This window comes from Littorina saxatilis, linkage group LG12 (assembly GCF_037325665.1).
Source record: "Littorina saxatilis isolate snail1 linkage group LG12, US_GU_Lsax_2.0, whole genome shotgun sequence".
Classification (NCBI taxonomy): Eukaryota; Metazoa; Mollusca; class Gastropoda; order Littorinimorpha; family Littorinidae; genus Littorina; species Littorina saxatilis.
The window spans coordinates 41,858,033-41,885,839 of NC_090256.1; the positions used below are offsets into that span (position 1 = coordinate 41,858,033).

Consider the following 27,807-nt stretch of genomic DNA (forward strand, 5'->3'; position numbering starts at 1 on the left):
AGACTCGGCTGAATTACCGTGCTGACTGCCACACTAAAAATTCGTTACAATTATCCTCCTTGTCTTCATTTTCATTTCTTTATGGGAAATTCGGGTCGCTTCCTCCTAGTGGAAAGCTAGCAGCACTAAGAGTCGTGCTACCCAGGTGTGAGTGTGTGTTTAGGTGTAATCAGCCACCTGCACTAATGGCAGAACGGCCGAGGTTTTTTTACGTGCCATCGTGGTGACACAGGGGGTAACATGGATACCGTCTCCGAGTCAACACATAAAGTTGACCCATTCGGGCCATTGTCCGTCCCAGCTTGGCCTCCAAATGTTATAGAAGCGTTTCGTGCACTTGTGTGTGTTCAATATGTGCAGCTTTGAATGTAGTGCTGCCTTTCAAACAGGTTATCTGTAGAGGATTAAAGATTACACAATCATTTGGATCTTCTAACCCAAATCATTGAAAGAACAGAAACATCTTTATTGTCATTGCAAGTAACAAATATATATATATACATTTGAGGCACCGAGTAACAAACATAGTTTATCATCTTAAAGCTTCATGGAATTAGAGATCTACAACAGATGAAAATACAGCTAACCACAAAAATGGTAATGGTAACAAATACATTTTAAAAAGAGCACAAGCACAAAGAAAACAAGAGGCGAAGCCTTCAAGGCTCACGTAAGAAATAGACAAACAGTAACACAAACTCAATCACTCCGTCACACATACACACACACACACAGTAAGCATAGGTGACACTGTGCAAGAAAGAGAGACACTAGATCTAGATCTGTCTGTCTGCATGTAGCCTACTTACAGGGACAGGACTGCCAACTAGTCTCGGCCCGCTCAAAATAACAATGACCGAGACTTTCAATAATTCCTTCGCGTGACGTCTAACCCTCTTACGCCATAATGTGACGTCTTCAAATGACGAAATGTTAAAGTTTCTACCACAGACATACACACGCACGCACACACACACGCACGCACGCACGCACAGACAGACAAAGTTACGATCAAATAGGCTACACTTACGTGAGCCAATGAGCAACAGTCCAGCTGTTTGACATTAAAAAAAAGAAAACAAGCAACAAAACCAAAACTAAAAAAAAATAAATTTAAAAATGTAAAAAAAGAGAGAACACAAAACTAAAACAAGATATCACAAAATAGAAATACAAACCTACAACAAACATGGAGGTAAGATTACACAATGTCACAGATCAGTTTGATACTCTGAGAGACAGCCAGTAACAAATAAAATAAAATAAATAATCATACAAAATAAAATAAAAGTGTGATTTAACTTTCAGAAAAAAACACAGTAAATCTTAAAACACTGATTATCGTCACATGATTATCTGGTTTGCCGTCACATGAAATGGTATGTTCAGTGGTCTAATGTGGATTCATAGTGCATCTGGGTTGGATTTTTGAATGCTAATGATTTCTGTGTGCGCACACCGAAGGAACCATCGTAGTTTCTTTCGTAGCTGGAATGATCGCTGGAACGCGACACCAGTTCTCGTTGAGTGCGTCTTCGCTGGCGTCTGAAACACAATGTACAAATGTTTTACAAAACTGACGTGTCCCTGCCTAAAGCATACTTAGTAAGTCATTTTGGACAATGATATAAGTACACGTTAACTGCCCCCCCACAAAAAAAATTAAAAAACCCACACCATCAGCTGGGTAAAGGTTGTTTCAGTGAAAAGCGCATGCATGCTCAGATCATACAGCCTTCACATCCGTTGCTCTCACAGGTGCTCTGTGCTCTAACACAAAGGCGCCTTGTCATTAAACCCTAAAGTGCAGGACAGAGGAACCCCCTTTTAAACTCCCCAGCCTCCCTTTCAACATCCTGTTTTCTCAGATTTTCTGTTAGATTAACCCCCATTTTCTCAGATTTTCTGTTAGATTAACCCCCATTTTCTCAGATTTTCTGTTAGATTAACCCCCATTTTCTCAGATTTTCTGTTAAATTAACCCCCATTTGAAGACTCATTTTCAAGACCTGATTAGCTCAGATGTTTGAAGGTCATCAAAGAGGGGTTCCACTGTATTGTGAATATATATCTAGCTGTAACCATTGACCATTTATTCTGGACCGCCAACTAGCTCTCTCTCCGCTCTTTCTCTCTATTACGAGGTAGCGGCCTCTCGCATTTAGGAACCTACGCTTACAAGCCTTTCAGAAATCAGGGGGACGTGATATCCGGTGTCGATTGTGCATGGACGAAGTTGCCGAGGTAAGTTCTGAAAATGCTAAAATAAACTCAGCAAAAGTGCATATGGAACATGTTTTTCGATAAGTTTTGTTAAGTTTAGTTTGGAGTTTTGGAAAATCCAGTTCATTGTCACCTCCCATTGTCACAAATAACTGGAGCGTGCTTTCTTTTCACTGTCTTCAAATCGCTGGCCTTTCAAACCGGACGCGACGCGCCCCTGAAAGTCGAGAGTCGTAACCTCGAAGGGTCACGTGACGAGTTGGCGGTCCAGGCTATTTGGTCTATGCTGTAACTGACCTGCGAATAACGTAGACTGTGATGCCGATGATTGCCAGCACAACGATGACCGAGGCCAGGGAGGCTCCTATGATGGTGGTCTCTTCGTTGAAACGTGAGCTACGGTCGTTCCCACGGCCTTCAGTCGTCGTGGTGGACAGTGTTGTGCTTTGACATCCAGCCACTGGAAAACATACACACAGGTTTTGAGCAAGTGAGTTTTTCTTTAGGTTAGACTGTACCGGCTTTTCTCATCCCTTCAAAATGCTATGTAAAAAAAATTATTCTCAGATAACTAATTATTCGTCTTACATATTTAACAATGAAACACAAGATAAAAAGGGCTGAAATGAAAAATGCAAAGCATTATTTACACAGCCTTTGAAACTTGACTCTTTCAAACTGTATATAGTTACCAAAAATTCAGATTTTACGGTTCCCTAATGAACCTTATTTTTCCTCCCACCCTACAAATGTTTTGATTTGCAGACTACAGAAGGGAAGCTACAGCAACATCTCCGGAACACAACTGGCATGAGGTTTAGCCAATGAAAAGCCATTGTTTAAAAAAAAGCATTTAACTACTAACAAAAAATAAAAACTACATGAAAAAAGTCACCTTCCTTATTTTGGGGGACTTGTTAATATCAGAAACAAACATTTTTTGTGTAACCTTATCACGTTGTTACATTGTGAATGTACATGCACAGAGAAAACACAGAAGATATGACAGTGGGTTATTACCTGAGTTAGTTGACCAGGAGTCGTAGGAAGCCAAGGAACACACACGGCAGCTGTCCGTGGGGTCAGTTTCTCCGTTGTTGTAGCACTGACCGTCAATCAGGCATGTCAGACTCTGCACAATCATCACTTCTGTTAGTTACCTCACAAAATAGTTCTCTTTCTTCAAACACAGCCCTTTTCTCCTCTGCTTGTGTGGGAAATGATTATACTGATGAGACAAGGTGACGCAGTAGTTTACCTTTGTCACAGCTGCAGAAAGCAGCTATCAATAACTATAAGTGAGCTGCTTACATTAAGGTCTGACTCCTCAGTATACACTTGGTCACACACACTGATTTCCACTAAAATGCCTATTGGATGCATGTAAAGAAACAGAAAATCAGGTATTAGCACAACTCAGCCTGCACTGTTAGGCAAACAGGGAACCAAAGCTATTGAACTTAGAGAAACGGCTCAATGTTTGAGTATACAGCTCATTTCCACAAACAAATATCACAACAGCTTTTCTCCAACATTACGCAAACTCAAACACCTCTCACATACGCACACACAGACCAACACACACACACACACAGACCAACACACACACACACACATCAAAACACAGACACACACACATACAGACCCACACACACACACACACAGACCCACCCCCACACATACACACATACACACCCACCCACCCACACACACACAGACCCACCCCCACACATACACACCCACCCACACACACACACAGACCCACCCCCCACACATACACACCCACCCACCCACACACACACAGAGACCAACACACACAGAGACCAACACACACAGAGACCAACACACACACACACACATCAAAACACAGACACACACATACAGACCCACACACACACACCCACCCCCCACACATACGCACCCACCCACACACACACACACACACACAGACCAACACACACAACACACACACCAACACACACACACAGACCAACACACACACACACAGACCCACTCCCCACACAGACACACACCCACCCACCCACACACACAAAGATGACCAACCTTGGGTGTACAGGTTGGGGAGGAAGCGTCTAGCTGACAGTCGAAGCACTTGGGATTGTAGACGACGAACAGCGCCCCATGGAGGCTGGTGGACTGCTTGTCGTTGCTGACCTTAATGGCGTAACTCCTGGGTTCCGGCAAGGCGCACAGCACTTCGTACTGACTGCGATACGTTGCGGCTGACAACAGTGTAGCTCCTCGGCTGGTGATGCCAGTCTCACCCACCTATTGCATGTACATTTAGAATGATTTTTTCCCCCCAAAAGTGAGTATGATTGCCTGAATGGCGGGGTAAAAACAGCCTCCATGTAAAAGCCCACCCGTGTTTACCAGTGAAAAACCCCAGAGTATGATTGCCTAAATGATGGGGTGAAATCGGCCAAACATGTAAAAGCCCACTCGTGCCTATGAGTGTATGTGGGAGTTGCAGCCCATACAAGCAGAAGAAAACAAAATGGTTATCCACTGTTCGTGGAGGGGAAAAAAACTAAAGAGATGTGAACAAAGTATCCATTATCCATTCTTGCCTACAAAACATGGTGTTTACAATTTTTTCAGCTTTTATTTCTCTCTTTTATATTTCGTGTTCAAGTATCCTTGTTCATTCTTCTTTTCTTTTTTATTCATGGGGGGTTGGGAGTGGTGGTGCCTGGGAACAGGGGGTGTATGGGGGGTGGGGGGTGGGTACATTTGTCATACATGTCTTTTTTCTTCCAATTTCTGCCCAATTAAAACTGGAAGAAGGAGTACAGCGCAAACTAAGTCACAGAAACATACAATCCTTCATCGCTGTGCAGAACACCAGTACTATTTATTTATCAATTACACCTCTCATTTCCAAGCAAACGTCAAGGCTCTTATACTCATAATAATAATCATAATTGTAAGGCTTCTTTTTAAGCCTACTGTCTATATGATACTTACCGAGACAGTACTATTCTTGCACATTATCTATTATAGGCCGAAAAAATTGGACAAAACGCTGAGTGGGTACAATTATCTCCCATAACCATGCGCCACCGTGGATCCCAAGCACTGTCCGAGTGCTTCCCCCTTACAGGATGTAGGTGGCGCGTCCTCTTTCTTTATGAGCTGCAGACCCTCAAAAAGCCCATAACATATCAAGAGGGGAGGCGGGAGGGAAACTCTAATAGTACTGTCTCGGTAAGTATCATATAGACAGTAGGCTTAAAAAGAAGCCTTACAGTCAATATAACACTTACCTCGACAGTACTATTCTTGCACAGAATACCAGAGTGGTGTGAGGGTGATATGTAGAGTATTAAACTCCTTAATCACAAGAAGGGCAAAGCCCATACGACTCACATGCTTGACCTTGACCTTTACATGACCTTGACCTTCAGTCAAGGTCAAATAACTAAACCTAGCAATGACATCATACACTAAGAACTGCTTTACACATTTTTCCTACCAAAATACATGTGACCTTGACCCAAGGTCAAGGTCATCCAAGGTCATGCAACACAAAGCTGTTAATTCAAGACATAGGAAGTACAATGGTGCTTATTGGCTCTTTCTACCATGAGATATGGTCACTTTTAGTGGTTCACTACCTTATTTTGGTCACATTTCATAAGGGTCAAAGTGACCTTGACCTTGATCATATGTGACCAAATGTGTCTCATGATGAAAGCATAACATGTGCCCCACATAATTTTTAAGTTTGAAACAGTTATCTTCCATAGTTCAGGGTCAAGGTCACTTCAAAATATGTATACAATCCAACTTTGAAGAGCTCCTGTGACCTTGACCTTGAAGCAAGGTAAACCAAACTGGTATCAAAAGATGGGGCTTACTTTGCCCTATATATCATATATAGGTGAGGTATTCAATCTCAAAAACTTCAGAGAAAATGGGAAAAATGGGAAAAATAGCTGTTTTTTAGACAACATTTATGGCCCCTGCGACCTTGACCTTGAAGCAAGGTCAAGATGCTATGTATGTTTTTTGGGGCCTTGTCATCATACACCATCTTGCCAAATTTGGTACTGATAGACTGAATAGTGTCCAAGAAATATCCAACGTTAAAGTTTTCCGGACGTCCGGACGTCCGGACGGACGGACGGACGGACGACTCGGGTGAGTACATAGACTCACTTTTGCTTCGCATGTGAGTCAAAAATCACTTAAATCCAAGGATTAAGATACCCAGGCAATTTTCGAACAGTACTACCGTAAAAGAAAATATACCCAAGAAACATACCTTAGACTGACGTGACCATGCTGGCAACCACTGCTGTGTGGTGAACTCAATGTCAAAGTCCAGGCCACTCAAAGCTTGAATACCACTGAGTCTACGGCAAGTGGCTAAAGCGATGAGGAACAATTAGTCTTAAAAATCAGCAACTTGATACTGATGCCTGGCAGGGGTTCAAACTCATTGCTACGCAGGAGTTTGAGGACCAGGAAGACATCCCCCTTGGGAAATGAAACCCGAGGTTTAGACACCGCTGCATTGCTACTACCCGAAAGGACATTAGCGATGAGGGAGGACCTGATCAAGTGTTCAGGTCTGCGACCAGTAGCGGCCGTAATCGTGGAAGTGATGGCAGATTTGTATCCAAGAAGAGTCTTAGAAGGAAGACTCTTCTTTTGATACACTTCCACCAGGAAGTTGGCCAAGTCCTGTGTTGAGGGATAAAGCGGCTTTATCCCCTTGGACAAGGCGAAGGTGGCCCAAGCTCTCCAGCGTAAGTCGTAGAGCTGATTAGTTGATCGCCTCTTAGCGTTCAAGGAAAACTCTACTGAACTCTTGTGCAATCCTAGTGCAAGCAGTTTGGAGCGCACAAGAGCCATGCGGTCAAGCACAGACTCTCTGGACGTGGATGAGGGAGGCATGATCGAGGCTGGAGCAGACTTCCCCCGTCCAAATCCAGAGGTAGAGGGTCTACGTGGGTGAGACCGCGAAGATCTGGAAACCACGGAGCTGTTGGCCAGTAAGGCGCGACCAAAATCAGTCTTGGTCGTTCCTGCAGATATTTTGCCAGCACCCTCGGAATCAGAGATGTCGGGGGATAGGCGTAAGCATCGAGGAGCCTCCACAAGAGAGTGAATGCGTCCAAGTGGAACGCATTCGTGTCTCGAAAGGGGCTGACGTACCTGGGAAGCCGAGCGCTGAATCGAGTTGCGAACAGATCGATCAGAGGACGGTCCCACCTTGCCCACAGACGCTGTAGAACGTTGTGAGCGATGGTCCATTCTGTGGAGAGAACCTGATAGCCCCGACTGAGAATGTCGGCCAGGGCGTTCAGTTTCCCCGGAACGAACTGGACTGACATCCGGACCTGATTGGTCTGGCACCAGAGCAGAATCTCCTCCGCCAACAGGGAGAGGGACCGAGAATTGGTGCCCCCCTGGTGGCGAAGGTAAGCTAAGCATGTGGTGTTGTTGTCCCCGTTGAAAATCAGAGGGGCCAAGGACAGGACGAATGGGAGGGCCCGAAACTCGAACACTGTGCCCTCCCAAACGAACCGGAGCAGATGTCGGTACCCCGGGGCCACCAGGATGTGGAAGTAAGCATCCTGGAGGTCCCAGACATGGCCCAATCGTTTGGCCGGATGGCCAACCGGACCGACGAAGGGGTTTCCATCTTGAACTTGCACCTGTGAAGGTACAAGTTCAAGGTGGAGAGGTCCAACACCGGCCTGAACCGGCCGTCCTTTTTGGGGACGGTGAACAGGCGGGAGCAGAACCCCGGAGAAGGCTGAGAAAGGGGGTAGACCGCCTTCTCGACCAACAAGTTCACCTCGTCCTGAAGAGCCTGCCATCTGGCAGGGTCTCGAGGAGGGGGGAACGTCAATGGTAGAGCGGACAATGGAGGTTGTGACGACAGCGGTAGAGAAAACCCCGACTCCACCACCCTCAAGATAAACTGGTTGGAGACCAGTCTGCCCCACATGTCGCGGGCCCGAAAAAGGGAACCGACGGACGAAAGAGGGGCAACTTGAGGGGGCGTCAACGTAGGGCCGGGACTCACTGAAAATTCTGCTGGCGGGCAGGCGCAGGCTTGCGACCACCCCCCCTGGTGGTGCTGCTTCCCCTTACCTGTCTGAGCACCCTTCGTCTTGATTGGGAACGCGACAGGCGCCTAAGAGGAGGAAGAAGGAGGCAGTGAAACTGGCTTCTTCTTCTTCTTCTGAGGCTGGGAGCTGGAGGTGACTGTAGCACTTCTCTTACTCCCCGCCGCCGTCGCCGAAGCAGCGAGGCCAACCATCAGAGAATCAGTGTTCCTCTGGCGTGTGGACTCCACCACAGAACGAACAGTGTCCGGATGAAAGAGGGAAGAAGGCTGAGGAAACGTGTTCCTCAGACTCTTCCTCATATCCGGAGGCACTATAGAAGTAACCAGAAAATGATCACGGAACAGGGCCAATAAAGTGGACCCGTGTTCCAATGGCCAATTCTGCCACAGACGTCACGCACGATCGCACGGCATGCAAAGCCCGATCCACTCGAACCGTGTCAAGGACCCGAGTGGAATCGGACTCTGCCCGATCGGGAGGGTCCAACAGTGTGGACAGCGTGCTCATCCTTGTTAAGGCCTGTGATTGGGCCTCGACTGTGGAAGAAACGGTGGCCTCAAGATTGTGGAACGAAGCAGAGCTCAGTTCCACCTTCTTGACCGAAGGCACCTCCCCAACGAACACATCACCGTCAGCCCCACCCTAAACACTCGAAGTCTGGAAAGGGAGAGTTCGAGAGTCAAAGGGAAAAGGGAGGGACGAAACAGATTGGACACGAGGAAACAGTGGAGGTGCGCCTCCCGAAGGAAAGCACGGCACTGAACCCGCGTCCTCCCGAGGAACATAGGTCGCGTTTGCACGTGAATCTGTACTCCTCAGGCGATGTGCTGCCGCTTCCACCGTGGCACTAAGACTAGGGTGGAACGCGAATTGCCGGCGGCCGGATCGTTCATAAAACGAGCCGCCGGCAGACGCGGCGTGTGCCTCCCGCGCCCGGGCCGAAGCGGACTCAAAGGACGAGAGGGCGTCGGAGGGAAGGACGTCCTGAAACTGTTCAAACGTCCTTCTAGCTGTGCGAGGGCGAGCCTCCTGCCTCTCGTCCTCAGACCCCGGGTCCACGTCCTGTGTGTCAACACTAGACGACAGACGCTTAAGAGAGGCATCCGTGGCGTCAAGACGCCGCGTGATGTCTGTCATGTACTGTTGGAAAGTACGAAGCATAGCTTCGGAAGTTCCATCAGAAACCGGCAAGGGTAGAGGATCAGTGTTAACCTCAGGGCGACCCTGATCCTCCTCCCTATCGTCCTCCGACTCACTCTCCTCTTCACTTCCCGACAACTCCTCAAAGCAGGAGTGTAGGGAGCTTGAGGGGGAAGAGCCGAAAGCGATGAAACAGGCTGTGAAGAAACGCCCACAGAAGCAAGAGGCCGCGAAGACCCCTGCCCCAAAGACGAAACGTCTCCAGCAGCCGAAGGGGGAGAAAAACAAAAACCCTGCGACTGTTGGGTCAGCCCAGCCAACGAACCCCCGCCATTTATAGACTGAACAGGAACCCATCGGGTCTGATCAGAAAAGAAATGGTCCGGTCCGGTCGGGGGTGCCGATCCGGTCCGGTAGGGTGTTCCGGTCCGGGGTTCCGGTCCGGTCCCGTACCATCCGGAGGTCCCGTTCGGCACCGAACCATCCGTACCCACAGAAGTGTTCGGGTGGTTCGGTCCGGACGTGGACATACCGTACCATCCGGACCCGTAGGTCCGGTGGTCCGGTATGGTCCGGTTCGGTGCCAGACCATCCAGACCAACAGAGGTGGTCGGGTGGTCCGGCACCGGACCATCCGGACCCGTAGGTCCGGTACCATCCGGAGGTCCTGTTCGGCACCGAACCATCCGTACGCACAGAAGTGTTCGGGTGGTTCGGTCCGGGCGTGGACATACCGTACCATCCGGACCCGTAAGTCCGGTGGTCCGGTTCGGTGCCGGACCATCCGGACCAACAGAGGTGGTCGGGTGGTCCGATCCAGTCCGGTAGGGTGGTCCGGTGTTCCGGTCCGGTGGTCCGGTCCGGTCCCGTACCATCCGGAGGTCCCGTTCGGCACCGAACCATCCGTACCCACAGAAGTGTTCGGGTGGTTCGGTCCGTACGTGGACATACCGCACCATCGGGACCCGTAAGTCCAGTATGGTCCGGTTCGGTTCGAGACCATCCGGACCAACAGAGGTGGTCGGGTGGTCCGGACCGGACCACCGGTCCGGCACCGGACCATCCGGACCCGTAGGTCCGGTCCGGTCCCGTACCATCCGGAGGTCCCGTTCGACACCGAACCATCCGTACCCACAGAAGTGTTCGGGTGGTTTGGTCCGGACGTAGACATACCGTACCATCCGGACCCGTAGGTCCGGTGGTCCGGTTCGGTGCCAGACCATCCGGACCAACAGAGGTGGTCGGGTGGTCCGGACCGATCCGGTAGGGTGGTCCGGTGTTCCGGTCCGGTGGTCCGGTCCGGTCCCGTACCATCCGGAGGTCCCGTACGGCACCGAACCATCCGTACCCACAGAAGTGTTCGGGTGGTTCGGTCCGGACATGGACATACCGTACCATCCGGACCCGTAGGTCCGGTGGTCCGGTTCGGTGACAGACCATCCGGACCAACAGAGGTGGTCGGGTGGTCCGGTTCGGACCGGACCACTGGTCCGGTACCGGACCATCCGAACCCATAGGTTCGGTCCGGTCCCGTACCATCCGGAGGTCCCGTTCGGCACCGAACCATCCGTACCCACAGAAGTGTTCGGGTGGCTCGGTCCGACGTGGACATACCGTACCATCCGGACCCGTAGGTCCGGTGGACCGGCATGGTACGGTTCGGTGCCAGACCACCCGGACCAACAGAGGTGGTCGAGTGGTCCGGTCCCGACCGGACCACTGGTCCGGTACCGTACCATCCGGACCCGTAGGTCCGGCAAGGGCCAGAGGTACTGTCCCGTACCATGGGTCCCGTCCGGACCAAACCCGGAGGTCAAGTCCAGTCGGGACCCGTGGGTCCGGTTCGATCCCGACCCGTAAGCCTGGAACGTTCCGGACCCTTGGTCCGGACCATCCGTCACCCGAACACCAGACGCTAAGGAATGGCGTGGGGTCAAGACGGTCCGGTCGGAGGTGTCGGTCTGAGCAACAGAAACAATGTTCCCGTCGCCCTGACCATTCGACAGAAGTACCACGTTCTGTCGAACACCTCCACGTCCAGTAACTAGTCGGCCGGAGCGTTTCAAGAGGGACAGCCACCAGTCACACGGACGTCAGAGGGAACCGTAGTAGCAGTGGTCGTAGGCACGAAGCCTGAAACCCCTGCCCCCACAGGACCGCCCTGAACGGGGTCACTTCGCATCCCAACCCCAGCGGGGAGGGAATTCAGAGACCCCGTCATCTCCTCCGATCTCCCCCCCAGGAGGCCGAAACTACTGTCGAAACAGCAGCAGACGACCCAGCGAGGGAATTCAGAGGAGGACCCGTGTCCCTCCTGGCTTCCACAGCGGTGGAAGTCGAGGAGGGCACAGGAGAGGCACCGGAAAAGGAAGATTTTAATGCCAACTGCACCCGGTGTTCCCAGGCGGTCACCCATCCAAGTACTAACCGGGCCCGACGTTGCTTAACTACGGTGATCTGACGAGAACCGGTGCTTACAACGTGGCATGGCCGTTGGCTGTCAAAACCTGAGTCTCTCCAGTAGCCCCTAGATCGGATTCACCAACCCCCAAAGAGGGTTGGGAATCGACCTGCCCCCGGATTCGAGCCAGGGAGGAGAAGAAAACCTTCCCCCCAGGCTTGAAACCGGGAGGAGCTGATCAAGCCCAGCCTGTTTGAGCAAGCTCGCATTGAGCTTGCTCAAACAGGCTTTCTTCGCCCTCCCTCGCCGCAAACGCAAAGCGTTTGGGGAGGGAGAGTCGGAGCGCCGAAAGGTCCCCTTCTCCGTGCGCAAAACATGACGCTGGACGCCCGGAGAAGGGTTGCCCCCGGCAGATTCTGGTTCCGTAGAACCAGAGCCCAAAACAGGACGAGACATCCTACCTCGCCCTGTACGTACCCTTAAAGACCGAGAATTAACAAAATTCAAAGAAAATTTAGGTCAATACTCAAGTGAATGCGGCGAAACGAGAAGCAGACGACCGGTCATCACGAAGTAGGACGGGAGGCACGCCGAGTCCGCCACACAAAAACGGAGGCACAAGTTGAAGGAAACACAACGTAGCCTCAAGCCAGAAGTGGAATAACACACAATAATCCAACAGGTGATAGTCCACACAGAAAAGAAGCCTCTTAGTCCAAAATAATCCGGGAGCGTAGCAGAAACACAGCCGGTCTGACACGCGCGAAAAAAGAAAGAGGACGCGCCACCTACATCCTGTAAGGGGGAAGCACTCGGACAGTGCTTGGGATCCACGGTGGCGCATGGTTATGGGAGATAATTGTACCCACTCAGCGTTTTGTCCAATTTTTTCGGCCTATAATAGATAATGTGCAAGAATAGTACTGTCGAGGTAAGTGTTATATTGACAATATATAACTTTCTATAGTGCGAGTCCCATTAATTTGCGCCAAGAACGTTACAATTGAAATGTATAACAAACAAAAATCCACAATCAAAAGCAAACCATAAACTGAGAAAACCCAAAGCAAACTGGGCTTAAATGACAATGGTGAAACAAACACACACAAACCCACACCCAAACTTGCAGACATGCTTGCATGCTCACATAAACACACGCACACACACACACACACGTAAACACACACACGCACACATTTGTACGCATGGATGCATGCTTGCACACACGCAGGCACATACACACACATTTGAACACATGCATACATGCATGCACACACATGCATGATAAAACACACACACAGACACACATAAAAGCACACACACACACATTTGTACGTATGGATGCATGAATGCATCTCGCATACGCAGACATACACACACCGTTTCTTTACGCATGCATGCATGTACACACACGCGCAGACACACACACACACCCAAACACACACCACACACACACATCACACACACACACACACACACACACACACACCAGAGTGACAACACACCTCAATGGGAGTCAGATGGCAGGATAGCTCGCCCACGTTCTCCATGAAGTGTTCGCCGCGCACAAAGGTGCGGTTACAGGCGGCGACGTCGGACTGACAAAGAGCGTGGCTTGCCTGGGAAGCCACAGTGGGGGCGAGCGACACCTTGAAGGAACAGTCCGTCCCGCCGTATCCACGGATACAGTCACACGTGCCTGCCATCAAACACACCATGCTTGTCACCACCATCAATATGATCAACATAATAAGAACAATAACAATGCTTGTGAGGCTCTGGGTTGTCCACAACCAAAGAAGCACAGATAAGGTTAAAGGAAATAGCATGACCGGATGCTGATTTAATTTTCAGTATTTTTACATTTTTACCGGTTATACATGTACCAGAATTTACTGGTCAACACAATCTCTGGAGAGGATAGGTCAGGCTGAGCTAGACCGGGTTGTCCAAAGCCTTCCTATAACTAAAGGCCATGCTTAACAGAAAAACTAAAGACCAGGCTCAACAGAAAAACAAAAGGCCATGCTCAACAGAAAAACAACAGACCATGCTCAACAGGAAAATAAACGGCCATAGGCAAAGCTCAACAGGGAAAAAAGGCCATGCTCAACAGAAAACAAAAAGCCATGCTCAACAAAAAAGAAAAAGCCATGCTCACCATCATTGCAGCTTCCAAAGCCGCTGCACTGGTTGGGGCAGAGCGACTGGAGGATGGTGGCTAGTGTTGGGGTGACGCTGGCTGACGTAGGGTTGGGATCCTGCCACAAGCTGGAGTTGACGGCGATGTCTGTGCCGCATCTCTCCTGTATCGTCTGCACCGCCGCGTCCACCCACGCCAGGTCGTCCATCAACTGTGCAGAGATCAGGAACTGTGTTATTAAGCTACTCACAAAAAGTTAAGGATCACTTGCACACAAATTCATAACTTTCCAAATAAGAAAGCCAATGCTTTGGTATTTGGCAAACGTTAAATTCAATGCTTTAGTGATAACGATACAACATTTCCTTCAATTTCGAGCAATCGTTTGGTCTGTACATTTTATCAAAGTGTGTACGTATCGAAATTTAATTTCACAAAGTCGTTGAAATCACAAGACATGGCATTCAGATGCTCCCAAAAGTTCAGTAATGCGTGTAACCGCCCTGGCTGTTCTGGCACTCGACGCAGCGAGTCCTCATAGAGTTGACCAAGGTGGTGAAGATCCTCTGTGGAAGCGCCTTCCACTCAGCCTGCAGCATCTGGTAGAGGTGCTGGACATCCCTGGGAGGGGGGTGGTTGCTCCTCACTTTGCGATCCAACTCATCCCAGAGGTTCTCAATCGGGTTGAGATCGGGACTGCATGCTGGCCACTCCATTCTGTTGACTCCAGACTGCTGCAGGAAGTCATTGACCACCCTTGCCCTGTGGGGGCGAGCGTTGTCATCCTGATAGACAGCCTGCGGTCCCATCTGCTGCAGTGTAGGCACAGCCAGCTGTCGAAGGATCTCATCCTGGTATCGGAGGCCAGTCATGTTACCCTGTACATGAAACAAGGGTGTTCTGTGGTGAAGGCTGAAGGCCCCCCAGACCATTACAGAACCTCCACCAAAGGCGGCCACCTTTTCTTGGACAGTGGCGTCAATGTAGCGTTCCCCTTGGCGCCTCCAGACCCTCAGTCGGTCGTTGTTGTGGTTCAGGCTGAAGCGTGATTCATCACTGAACAGCACCTGGGACCATTGCTGGCGTGTCCACCTCACGTGATGTCTGCAGAAGGCGCGGTGTGCTGCCCTATGGGCTGGAGTTAAGCGTGGCCGTACAGCTGGGCAACGAGAACGGAGGTTAAACCCATGAAGGCGATTCCGTATGGTCTGCTGGCTGATGTTGGTGTTAGTTGCCACCCTCAGCTGCCTTCGAATAATGCTGGAAGAGGCTGTTCTTGTTTGCAAGGCTAGTCGTTCAATGAGACGATCTTCACGTGGAGTTGTCTTCTTTGGTCGCCCAGGTCTGCGTCTTTCCTGGACCCTCCCAGTGGCTGTGAAACGTTGAATCAGTCTGACAATGACCGAGATGGACACGTGAAGTCGCCTGGCCACTTCTCGCTTGGGGACACCATCTTGGAACCATGCAACAGCTCGTCCCTTCTCAAACTCGTTCAATTTTCGTCATGGAGGCATTGTCAGATAGTGCCTAATACTGGTGGTATGTCTTCTCAAAAAGCCAAGCAAGTGACAGCATCTCACACATAGACAGCAGTGCTTGCATGTGCATAATGGTTTTTCCATGTGGCTTGTGCAATGTGTTCAGGCTGAACAGTCCAAAACAAGGTCCTTTTTCGCAAGTTTCCGCTTTTTCTTTTGCTACCAAGCTCAGTAGTAGAGAATCCCGTGCAATTTTTCCACTAACACAACATCGCCCACTTACAGCTGAACAAGAATTCATAACAATTTGGTTTGACTGAGAAATAAATAACAGTAGCGAACTGATTTTATTGAGCACCTGTTTTCTCATAGTGATCCTTAACTTTTTGTGATTTTATTGAGCACCTGTTTTCTCATAGTGATCCTTAACTTTTTGTGAGTAGTGTATATCTGTGTGTGTGTGTGTGTGTGTGTGTGTGTGTGTGTGTAGGGGGTGTGTGTTTGTGTATAGGGGGTGGGGGGTTGCGTATGTGTGTTTATGTGTATTAATGTGTGTGTGTACGCACGTTTGTGGGTGTGTGCATGCCTGCATGTGTGTGTGCATGCCTATGTGCTTGTATGTGTGTGTGTGTGTGTGTGTGTGTGTGTGTGTGTGTGTGTGTGCATGCCTGTGTGTGTGTGTACGGGGTGTGTGTTTGTGTATAGGGGGTTGTGCATGTGTTTATGTGTATTAATGTGTGTGTGTACGCACGTTCGTGGGTGTGTGCATGCCGGCATGTGTGTGTGTGTGCATGCATATGTGTGTGTGTGTGTGTGCATGCCTATGTGCTTGTATGTGTGTGTGTGTGTGTGTGTGTGTGTGTGTGTGTACGCCTGTGTGCTTGTGTGTGTGTGTGTGTGCGTGTGCATGCCTGCATGTGTGTGTGTGTGTGTGTGTGTGTGTGTGTGTGTGTGTGCATGCCTCTGTGTATGTGTGTGTGTGTGCATGCCTCTGTGTATGTGTGTGTGTGTGTGTGTGTGTGTCACAGTGTGTGTGTGTGTGTGTGTGTGTGTTGTGTGTGTGTGTGTGTGTGTGTGTGTGTGTGTGTGTGTGTGTGTGTGTGTGTGTGTGTGTGTGTGTGTGTGCATGCCTGTATGCAAAGAGAAGGTGTGAGCATCAACACTGACCTGTATGTCCCTGACACAGCTGTTGATTTCAGTGGTGAAGTTGTCGGCAGAGAATTGAGAGCAGGTGCTGTACACAGGAGAGGTAACGATGGCATTCTCGCAGCGCTGTCTGGCTTGGCCCTCAGTGATTCCCTTTGCTGTAGGCCAGGTGGCGTTCTGAAAGTCACACCGTGTCAATCAACAAAACAGGCCATGCATGTCAACGTCTGGACATTCTGTTACTATTAAGAACAAGAACAAGAACAAGAATGTATCCGCCATATGTAGCATAAAATCCATTGGTACATGCATTTGTCCTGGTGATTTTGAGTGAATCTTTGTTGTTGATGTTTGATAAGTTTCAAAGCGCTATAGGTTTAACTCCTTGTCTCCCAAGTACGGATATATCTGTACCCACTCATATGGCTCTATCTGACCAGGTACGGATATATCCGCTCAGACTGTTAGCTTCAGTCACTTCCTGTAACGTCGATCTAACGCCTGCATTCCAGTGAGTTGATACACAGTTCTACACAGTTACTACAATTCTGAGTGACCTGCTGCAGCACAGCTAGTCTCGGCTAAAAAACCACCTTAGTCAACATAGGTGGGGTAGAAAGTGTTAAAACCTATATAATCAAACCTTGTGAAACCTTGTGTGTATGAAGACATGGGTGGTTTCTGTGTGTGCATATACCTGTATTCTGCCTGCATCTACAGGGGATTTCAGACAAAAACGTTATAGCCATCCAGTAAAATAAACATCAGGTGCTAGGACTGAAAGTTGTACACTTTCAAATGATCACACTCAAGTCAGGAGCAGAGAAAGGCTGACTCACGGCAGGATCAGTGAAGTTGGGGTCGAAAGTGAAGACCTCTCTAGTGTTGGAGGTGGTCTGACGTCTGCGTCGAGCGGTGTTGGTTTGGGTCTGCTGTGTCTGCTGCAAGCCTTGGTTCAGCTGGTAGTCTTCAACCAGCGTCTGTGTGATGTCCGTACCTGAACAACCAAGTCACACTCATGGCTTTTGTCTAGACAACCAGCACACTTGAATGTGATAGAATACAGTGGAACCTCCCCTTTAAGATCCTCTAATTCAAGATGTACCCAAGATGTACCCCTTATGTACCCCAATTGTTGGAGGTCTTAAAGTGGGTTTTTTCTGTACTGCAAGGTAATAGCATCCTAATAAAGCCGCAAGCAAAATAAAAGTCACTATTATTTCCCATCTGCCGACACTGCCATGTGCACTTTGAGAATAGTCACCACAGTCGCATCTGCCCCAGTCACCACCTCTCAATAACGACCACCTGCCCAATCAGCCCACTTCAAAGAATCTGACGATTTTGTTTCATACAATTCACCTTACCAAAGCGACCACATGTCAATAACGACCACTTTTGGGCAGTCCTTGGGGTGATCGTTATCGACTGTATTTATCAATGACCGATGAAACGGACTACATATACTGCAAATGTCCTTTAACTTTTGTCCTCTTTGGTAGATCAACCCATTACACATCAAAGGCAATGCATATAGCATTATTTTCACAATGGTTAAAACTGAATGTTTGTCCTCCTGTTAGACTCTGTGCTGTGCTATGATAAGACTGACCCACACACAAACAGCTTACCTGCGAAGGAGACGCCGCACTCGGCCACAAAGCCGAAGTCAGCACAGACCGGGGCGGTGTTTCGCTGACAGCTGCAGTAGGTGTCGGTGAAGCTGCTGGTGGCCCTGCCTTGGAAGCCGCCGAACAGTGAGTCGCTCTCTGCCACACTGCAAACAGAGCCAGTCAATTTCACAATGCTATACAGGAAACTGCAGTAAAATTTCATGTAACACTACACAGGCAAGTCACGGCATTATGAGAGGATTAAAAGCTGACAAGAACATGCTAGATAAGTTCCCAGACAACTTCAAGCAATTTGCATACCTCTGTACAGCAATACGGGACATGTACAGCTACTACCTTGAGAAGAGCACGAGTGTAAAAAAATGTACTGGGCTTTCTACCCGGTAAATACACTATTTTCTGTGCGTATACTTTACTGGCTAGATACAGTCCATCATCTTCTCTTCAAAAGAGAAACGACTTGTGAGGCAAAGATAAGAAAACTCTGTTGAACACTTCCTGGACAACCCGAAGTGTTTAGAAAATTCCCTTTGTTGTTTTAATTTATACAAATTTACAAGCAAGAATGTAAGGAAGACTCACGCCCAAGTGCCGGTGAAGTCGTTCGGATCTTTGTCAGGATTAAGGGTGAACACCTGTCCAAACCTTGAAGTCAGATCATTGGATGAATCGCCGTCATACGTTCCACACAGACCTGCACCAAAACATTTTTTTTACAAGACACTGTGAGCCAGGCAATAACTATTCAGTACAGAATTCTAGCCTTCAGCAGACTAAAAGCCTGTGGCAATTTGCAACGGAACAAGGCACCAAACTTTCTACTTCCTGTGTCAATGTGTGCTTGCGACAAACATACGTCAACACAGACAGAGACATATCGACAAACAGACAAGATGTTCACACAGACAGACAGACCACACACACACACATACGCACACATGTACGCACACACACACACACACACACACACACAAACACACACACACACAAACACACACATACACACACACACACATACATACACACATACATACACACACACACACACATACACACACAGAACTACAATGTGTGCACTGACCTTGAGTCTGACCGAAGTCGAGAGCGGACGGTCTGATCTCCAAGTGAACCATACCCGAGTCACCTGTATCAATATCTGAGTAATCGCCTGTGACAATAACTACTGTCCCAGTGGGAAGGAACACCTGTAAACACAAAGACACCAAAATGAATGAATCACCCCTTCTCGCTAGAGTTCATAGTAATGTTCAATACATGTAGCAAAAACACAGAGACAGAAACAGAGACATACAGACAGACAGACAAACAGAAACACAGACAGACACACACGCACACAGACAGACAGACAAACAGACAGACAGACACAGACAAACACACACACACAAACACGCACAGACAAAAACACACCCACACACAAAGACACACACACCCACACACAGAGACACAGACACACACACAGACACACACACAGAGACACACACACAGAGACACAGACACACACACACCCACACACAGAGACAGACACACCCACACACACAGACCCACACACACAGACACAGAGACACAGACACACAGCTGACCTTGATCTTGTTGCCCTCCTCCTCCTGGTAGACCTTGGTGTGAGCGGTCAGCTGGCCGCCCGCTAGGAACACCTTGGTTGACATGGGAGACCCGCACCGGCTCACCCGGATCACGTCGTCGCCTGAACGTATGCCGAAGCCACACGCTGACGCCCCGTTGCCCGTCGTGAAGAAGTAGCCCTCCACCTGTACACAGAGAAGATGCGTTACGTAAATCAAACAAACAAAAATCTCAGTGAGGGCTATACAATAATTAAGTTTACATGTTGCAGTTATGAAAAGATGGCCTTTTAAACCCTGGGATGTTCATTTCATCAGTGAATAAAATACCAAAAGGAGGGTTTAGAGAAGAGAAGAAGGGTAACATCACATAAACAGACATCTCAGTGAGGGCTATATAAAACAATAAGTTTACACTTTGCAGTTATGAAAAGATGTCTTTTTCAACCCTGGAATGTTCATTTTAAAGGTGAAGAAATCCCTAATAAATGCTCCAAAGGGCAAGGTAGTGCAGTGGTGCAAAAGAAATTGCTAATGAATTTTTCTTGTGAGCTACACACACAAAAAGTCTTCCTTTACCTCAAGGTCCAGCTCTTTGTGTTTGTAGACAAGGAATCGTCCTGGACGCATCACGTCGTATGTCCTGCAAACATACAGCAATAACATCAACACCTAAAGTCAATTGCTACATTTCTATTCTCATTATTCTAACTGATATAGCAAGACAACCGTGATATAAAATACTGTTGTATATTATTTTATTTTGTAAAAGGAAACATTAAACTCTTTTTCCAGAATGAGGTACAGATAAGAGATTGTAATAATCTTTCTTTTGGGGAGAGGTGCGGGCAATGGGCACATATTACACTGGGATCACGCAGACAGACAGTCGGACGGACACACAGACACATGTTCTGTCGTATGCATTTAGAGCGCTTACTTCCCTTTGTTATCAGATCTTTATATAGCGCTCTGTTCATTTGTTTAAGTCATTGTCTCCCAGGTACGGATATATCCGTACCCACTCATATTGCTCTATCTGACCTGGTACGGATATATCCATACACACAGTCACTTCAGTCGCTTCCTGTAATGTCGATCTAACGCCTGCATTCCAGCGTGTTGATACACAGTTTCTACACAGTTACTACAATTCTGAGTGACCTGCTGCAGCACAGCTGGTCTCGGCTAAAAAAAAGTTGGTCAACATAGGTGGGGTACAAAGTGTTAAGATTATTAAAGACAAGAAATAACTAATTGAGAGAGCACTTACAATCCATCAAAGGTGACAACATGAGGATCAGCATACACCCGGCAGGAGCTCACCGTCTCCATGGACCCTTCAACAGTCAACTGAAAAAAAGAAACATTGATTTTAAATGACTTTATGCAGTGATATTTCAAGTCCAACATGCTAAATATCTGAGCCTCCATAAAGAGTTAGATTCACTGCTTCGATCCAAGCCTTCTTGGAGTTCCTCATAATCTTCAAGCCTGAAGTCACCATTTCAGACTTGTTTCAACTTGTTACTTTGTTTTGTTATTGTTAACTGTGAGCCATTTGTGTTGGTGGGTTTCCCGAATGTGACTTTAGTGTCATATACATTAAGTTTACAGTAAAATCACCATTTTAACACCGCCAATCATAAGACCACCCCCCCAATTTTTTTAAGACCTGATTTTCTCAGATGTTTGGAGTTCCACTGTATTTAGTGTCTACACAAATCTGTCGACGGCGGGACCGCACTCACAGTGATGACGTCGAGGAGTTCGGTGTTGACCCGCTGCTGACCCACCACGTCCACCTGCCGGACGTCCACCGTCACGTTGACCGCGCTGCGTACGATGTTGTCCACCGACGGCCTCAACATCACCTGCTGTGATGACACCGACGACAGGTGAGTACCGCACACATCGCCAGCATCGCTGGTGGGGGTGGTGAGGGATCGTACCGACAGCGCCTCAATGGGGTCGCCGCCGATACACTTCCAGGGCGTCTCCTGGCTGGTCTGGACCTCCACGAGAACCACGCAGGTCTGGCCGTACATCAGCGCGCAGTAGAACTCGGGCGTCACCTGGTTCTTGAAGCTGACCGTCAGGCTGGTCTCTGTTGCCGCTTGCAGCACCGACTGTGTCGGCCGTGTCACCTGGAGCACAAGAGAAAGATTAAAACATAAGATTCTAAACTGTGGGGAACTGTGGAAGACCTGTGCCGAACTTGCCAGTTTATCTTATGTATGTGGTTGTTGTTTGTGAAATGTAAGCTAATAATGCTTGTATGTTATTTCTTACGAGGAAACTTTTTATATGTAAAATGTTGAATTTTAAAGTCCAATGTTTTTGGTAAAGCGCCATGAGACTGTTATCTGGCGGCGAACAGCGCTATAGATGAATGTTTTATTGTTATTATTATTATTATTATTATTATTATTATTATTATTATAACATCAGTAGGCCTAAGACTATAAGTTACACAACCGTCAAATGCTGAAGAAGAAGAAGAAGAAGAAGAAGAAGAAAACATAAGATTAAAACATGTATGTTCCCCCGAAATCAGCGTATGACTGCCTGAATGGTGGAGTAAAACTGTCATACACATAAACAAGTCGCGTAAGGCGAAAATACAATATTTAGTCAAGTAGCTGTCGAACTCACAGAATGAAACTGAACGCAATGCCATTTTACTCGTAGCATCGTCAGTCCACCGCTCATGGCAAAGGCAGTGAAATTGACAAGAAGAGCGGGGTAGTAGTTGCGCTAAGAAGGATAGCACGCTTTTCTGTACCTCTCTTTGTTTTAACTTTCTGAGCGTGTTTTTACTCCAAACATATCATATCTATATGTTTTTGGAATCAGGAACCGACAAGGAATAAGATGAAAGTGTTTTTAAATTGATTTGGACAATTTAATTTTGATAATAATTTTTATATATTTAATTTTCAGAGCTTGTTTTTAATCCAAATATAACATATTTATATGTTTTTGGAATCAGCAAATGATGGAGAATAAGATAAACGTAAATTTGGATCGTTTTATAAATTTTTTTTTTTTTTTAAATTTTCCGATTTTTAATGACCAAAGTCATTAATTAATTTTTAAGCCACCAAGCTGAAATGCAATACCGAACCCCGGGCTTCGTCAAAGATTACTTGACCAAAATTTGAACCAATTTGGTTGAAAAATGAGGGCGTGACAGTGCCGCCTCAACTTTCACGAAAAGCTGGATATGACGTCATCAAAGACATTTATCAAAAAAATGAAAAAAACGTTCGGGGATTTCATACCCAGGAACTCTCATGTCAAATTTCATAAAGATCGGTCCAGTAGTTTAGTCTGAATCGCTCCACACACACACGCACACACACACGCACGCGCATACACCACGACCCTCGTTTCGATTCCCCCTCGATGTTAAAATATTTAGTCAAAACTTGACTAAATATAAAAACCACTTGTGCAAAAACACGAGTGTACATGAGAGTTTCAGTCGATGAATGAAGAAGAAGACATGCATGCATATGTGTGTGTGTGGACGTGTGCGGATTTGGATGTGTGTGTTGAGTGAGATGTGTATGATTGTGTAAGGGAGTGGTTTTACTATGAGTATAATACGTTTTGAAGTTTTTGCGCTTGCAGTTTTTTCTGAAATAATATTTAGAACTAACACGTCATGCTTTATTTTCTAGAGTGACGTCTCTTTGCCTTGATGTCAAACATTGCACGAGGCTTTGGAAGAGAAGGAAGGTTCCAAAATAAGCGTCTTCAATTTGGACGCTTCGACTACGGAATATTTGGAGCAAGTGCAGCATATAGGATAAACAGAATAGTACAATTAAGGTTTGCTGTGTATAAGTACCAGATTTACATATGGATGTGCTTTTAAATCCACAAAGTTAAAAGTAAGGAGAGAAAGAGATCATTACACTCAGTCTTGTAAGATCCAAGGTGGTGCTGACAGCAGGGCTCACACCATCACCACAACGTGCAGGATTGCTGGCTCGCACGGAACACGTCACCTGGAACAAAGAGTTACTTTGTCACACTCAAGCACGTCAAGAAATAGAAACATGAAATTGTGCATTCCTTCGACAACAGCTCTGAACCTGTAAGTTTCATAGCTGACTTGATTTTCCATTCTGGACGTCACACATGCAGATATCAGTGAGAACAGAATGCTGGTCAAACCTTTTACCTGATTTTTTCTGCACAGCAAATATCTACATACTGGCTGCCAAGACCAAGCACACACATAAACACATGCCCACACATGTACGCTCACACGCACACTTGCGAGCACACACGCATGCATGCACACACACACAAATGCATGCACGCACACACACACACATATTGCTTTTTAACGACAGTGAGACAACACATTTTTGTCAGAGCCATGAGCCAAGGTGCACAAACCTAAAGTGGGTGCCACACAAACCTAAAGTGGGTGCCACACAAACCTAAAATGAGTGCTACACAAACCTAAAGTTTGTGCCACACAAACCTAAAGTGGGTGCCACACAAACCTAAAGTGAGTGCCAAACAAACCGAAAGTGGGTGCCACACAAACCGAAAGTGGGTGCCACACAAACCGAAAGTGGGATGCCACACAAACCGAAAGTGGGCGCCACACAAACCTAAAGTGGGCGCCACACAAACCTAAAGTGGGCGCCACACAAACCTAAAGTGGGCGCCACACAAACCTAAAGTGGGCGCCACACAAACCTAAAGTGGGCGCCACACAAACCTAAAGTGGGTGCCACACAAACCTAAAGTGGGTGCCACACAAACCTAAAGTGAGTGCCACACAAACCTAAAGTGAGTGCCACACAAACCTAAAGTGGGTGCCACACAAACCTAAAGTGAGTGCCACACAAACCTAAAGTGGGTGCCACACAAACCTAAAGTGAGTGCCACACGGGCCACACAAACCTAAAGTGGGTGCGACACAAACCTAAAGTGGGTGCGACACAAACCTAAAGTGGGTGCCACACAAACCTAAAGTGGGTGCGACACAAACCTAAAGTGGGTGCCACACAAACCTAAAGTGGGTGCCACACAAACCTAAAGTGGGCACCACACAAACGTAAAGTGGGTGCCACACAAACCTAAAGTGGGTGCCACACAAACCTAAAGTGGGCGCCACACAAACCTAAAGTGGGTGCCACACAAACCTAAAGTGGGCGCCACACAAACCTAAAGTGGGCGCCACACAAACCTAAAGTGGGCGCCACACAAACCTAAAGTGGGCGCCACACAAACCTAAAGTGGGCGCCACACAAACCTAAAGTGGGCGCCACACAAACCTAAAGTGGGCGCCACACAAACCTAAAGTGGGCGCCACACAAACCTAAAGTGGGCGCCACACAAACCTAAAGTGGGCGCCACACAAACCTAAAGTGGGCGCCACACAAACCTAAAGTGGGTGCCACACAAACCTAAAGTGGGCGCCACACAAACGTAAAGTCGGTGCCACACAAACCTAAAGTGGGTGCCACACAAACCTAAAGTGGGCGCCACACAAACCTATAGTGGGTGCAACACAAACCTAAAGTGGGTGCCACACAAACCTAAAGTGGGTGCCACACAAACCTAAAGTGGGCGCCACACAAACCTAAAGTGGGTGCCACACAAACCTAAAGTGGGTGCCACACAAACGGGGGAGAACAAACCGCGGGGTCTGATTCGTTAAAATCACAACAAATCTCAATGCCAACCAATCTAACACCGCGCCTGGCACCTGTCCGGTTGGAAACTTTCTCATTCACCTCAACCCTGGAAATAATTTCTGCCCACAGAAGAGAGCCCCCCAAAAAACACCAACTTGTAATTCTGTCTCGTACACCGACCAAGAAAAACTACTAACCCCACTGGTTATGATGGATCTCCTGGTCGACTCAGGGAGCCCCGTGGTGTCGAACGAGTCGAGCAGGTCGCCGCCAGTGAGCGTCTCGTTTTTCAGCACAGTGGCTGAAGACGACCAGGTGACGTAGTAAATGCTGCCAGCTTCTGCCGCTTGCAGTTGACAGTCAAACCTGACACCGCCCGACAGCACTGCGTTCGTCACTGTTGGTGGGACTGGGATGGCCGGGAAGCTGTTTTCTGTGCCTGAAATTGTGTGAGGTAAAATGTAAAAGCATCCCAAATACAGTCTCAATCGAAAAGGACACTAAGAATCATGTTTTCCCCAGACTTGGTCATCACAGAACTAACCAGATACATGTACTTCACTGTGACAATCGGCACTACTTCTTTTCCGAATGTTTTTGAATGATGTATCTGTAACCAAGTCCGCAAAACACTACAATTATATTTGGAGGCAAGGCCAGTCAAACAGGAGTGACTTTAGGCTAAATAAATAGCCCTGTAAAAACTGCCATATGAACGCAAAGGTTCGCAAGAGCATACCAGGTGACAATAGCAGCCAGACGCTATCACACACAGCTCTCCACATCTCACAGGTGTGCTGTCTACCAAGTTAACGTACCAGAAACATAGAGCTACTGTAAATAGCTTAGACAGGGAGACAACTCTGTCAATGCAGAGCAGCTCCTGTGAAATGGGGACTACTGCGTCACACTGTCACAGATCTGTTATCAATTTAGTTATTTATTTATTCATCAATATACACTTTGGGTTTTGTTGGTGGTGAAATCGTCCGCGTTGGACGAAAAGCTTAAAATTGGTCTGTGAAGCTGCAATCAGGAAAAGAAATACTGAAACACAGATCCAAACAAAACCTAACTCACCCAGACAAGTGGTAGCCTGCGGTGCGGTGGTGGTAGAGGTTGTCTCTGTGGTCAAAGTCAAGCACAATTAACATTAGATATGAAATCACAAGGAAAAAATACATGCAGCTATAACTCCTTTTTTTTCAAAAGTGAAACCCGGCCCATGTTTCGGTTTTGAATCATGCAATCATGCAGTGCACAGTAACTATTTTCTACTCTTTACATGTAGACATTGAGGCCTCATGCAGTGAGTAAGGTCATTAATACAGTGTACAGGATAACCTGTCTCTAACAACCACCAAAAGGACTGTTCAAAAGAGTCACAGTAGAAAGGTGAATTATATAGAAGAAAAACTCCTCAGGCTTCCTTCGGAGTGGTCATTGTTGGCAGGAGGTCGCTTTAGAGAGGTGGTCCCAAGGACAGGTTCGACTGTAGCATGTACATTCATTCTTCACCAGTACTTAAGAGGGTAGCATGCAGGGAACACGATATACATTTTTGACCAACAGGCTAACATGACAAAAGCAGGGAATGCGATTAATAAGCTTTTGTATTCCGGAGCGCGCGGCCTTCACCAATAGGCATTAATGGATCATGCAGAGGATAACACTGATATGCTTCAACATTCTTTTTTTTTTTTTTACTAAAGGACAGCATATGCAACAGCAACAACATATATACAACATGTTTGGTAGTGGTTGACAAACAACAATTTAAGCTACATGTGCATTTAACATTATCCCATCACCACATTCCATCAACAGAAGCAAACAAACAATTACCAGAACAGCTCCTTTAACTCTCATTTTAAAATGATTCATGTACGTAGTCTTGACCATGTACGCATGAAGTAAATAGACGATGCATGGAAATATAACTCTGTCGGATTTGTATTGCTTTCAATGAGTCAAACGTTCCTACGTGACACAATAGGCCAGTCACTAGGGAGGGGGGTGTCTGATACACTTGGACAAAGAGCGTGAGTAGACTGCTTGCCTCACTATAAGGAAGAGTATTCACTCTATCACAACCCATACAAACCCAACAGAGTTATTTCCCAAATTCTTCTATTCTGTTTTCATTTGTGAACTCCGCATTCAAGGAACTAACCAGTTGATGATCTTGTCGTTGTCTGAGTTGCAGTTGTTGGAGTCTCTGTCATCAGGCTGGTTGTACTTCCACTTGTGCTGCTAGATGCTGTTGGT

The 27,807-nt window shown here is 47.4% G+C and overlaps 1 protein-coding gene and 1 non-coding gene across 3 annotated transcripts in view; both read right to left on the reverse strand.

The window, feature by feature from the left end:
- Window positions 1-445: 445 nt before the first annotated feature.
- Window positions 446-27,807, reverse strand: part of LOC138981980 (uncharacterized) — a 275,745-nt gene continuing 248,383 nt past the window's right edge. For both annotated transcript variants that reach the window (XM_070355180.1, XM_070355179.1), the window contains 18 exons: window positions 26,620-26,664; window positions 25,737-25,978; window positions 23,797-23,889; window positions 21,625-22,020; window positions 21,147-21,226; window positions 20,453-20,516; window positions 19,874-20,059; window positions 19,354-19,477; window positions 18,855-18,966; window positions 18,270-18,415; window positions 17,478-17,635; window positions 16,660-16,815; window positions 14,033-14,225; window positions 13,377-13,570; window positions 4,288-4,512; window positions 3,244-3,355; window positions 2,521-2,683; window positions 446-1,545 (listed from right to left, as the gene is read on the reverse strand). In XM_070355180.1, the coding sequence (XP_070211281.1) occupies window positions 1,386-1,545; window positions 2,521-2,683; window positions 3,244-3,355; window positions 4,288-4,512; window positions 13,377-13,570; window positions 14,033-14,225; window positions 16,660-16,815; window positions 17,478-17,635; window positions 18,270-18,415; window positions 18,855-18,966; window positions 19,354-19,477; window positions 19,874-20,059; window positions 20,453-20,516; window positions 21,147-21,226; window positions 21,625-22,020; window positions 23,797-23,889; window positions 25,737-25,978; window positions 26,620-26,664 (2,849 nt within the window). In that variant the 3' untranslated portion in view covers window positions 446-1,385. The remainder of the gene's footprint in view (window positions 1,546-2,520; window positions 2,684-3,243; window positions 3,356-4,287; window positions 4,513-13,376; window positions 13,571-14,032; window positions 14,226-16,659; window positions 16,816-17,477; window positions 17,636-18,269; window positions 18,416-18,854; window positions 18,967-19,353; window positions 19,478-19,873; window positions 20,060-20,452; window positions 20,517-21,146; window positions 21,227-21,624; window positions 22,021-23,796; window positions 23,890-25,736; window positions 25,979-26,619; window positions 26,665-27,807) is intronic.
- Window positions 11,850-11,968, reverse strand: LOC138983421 (5S ribosomal RNA). The gene has a single exon (XR_011461156.1). It is a non-coding gene; the product is annotated as a 5S ribosomal RNA (ribosomal RNA).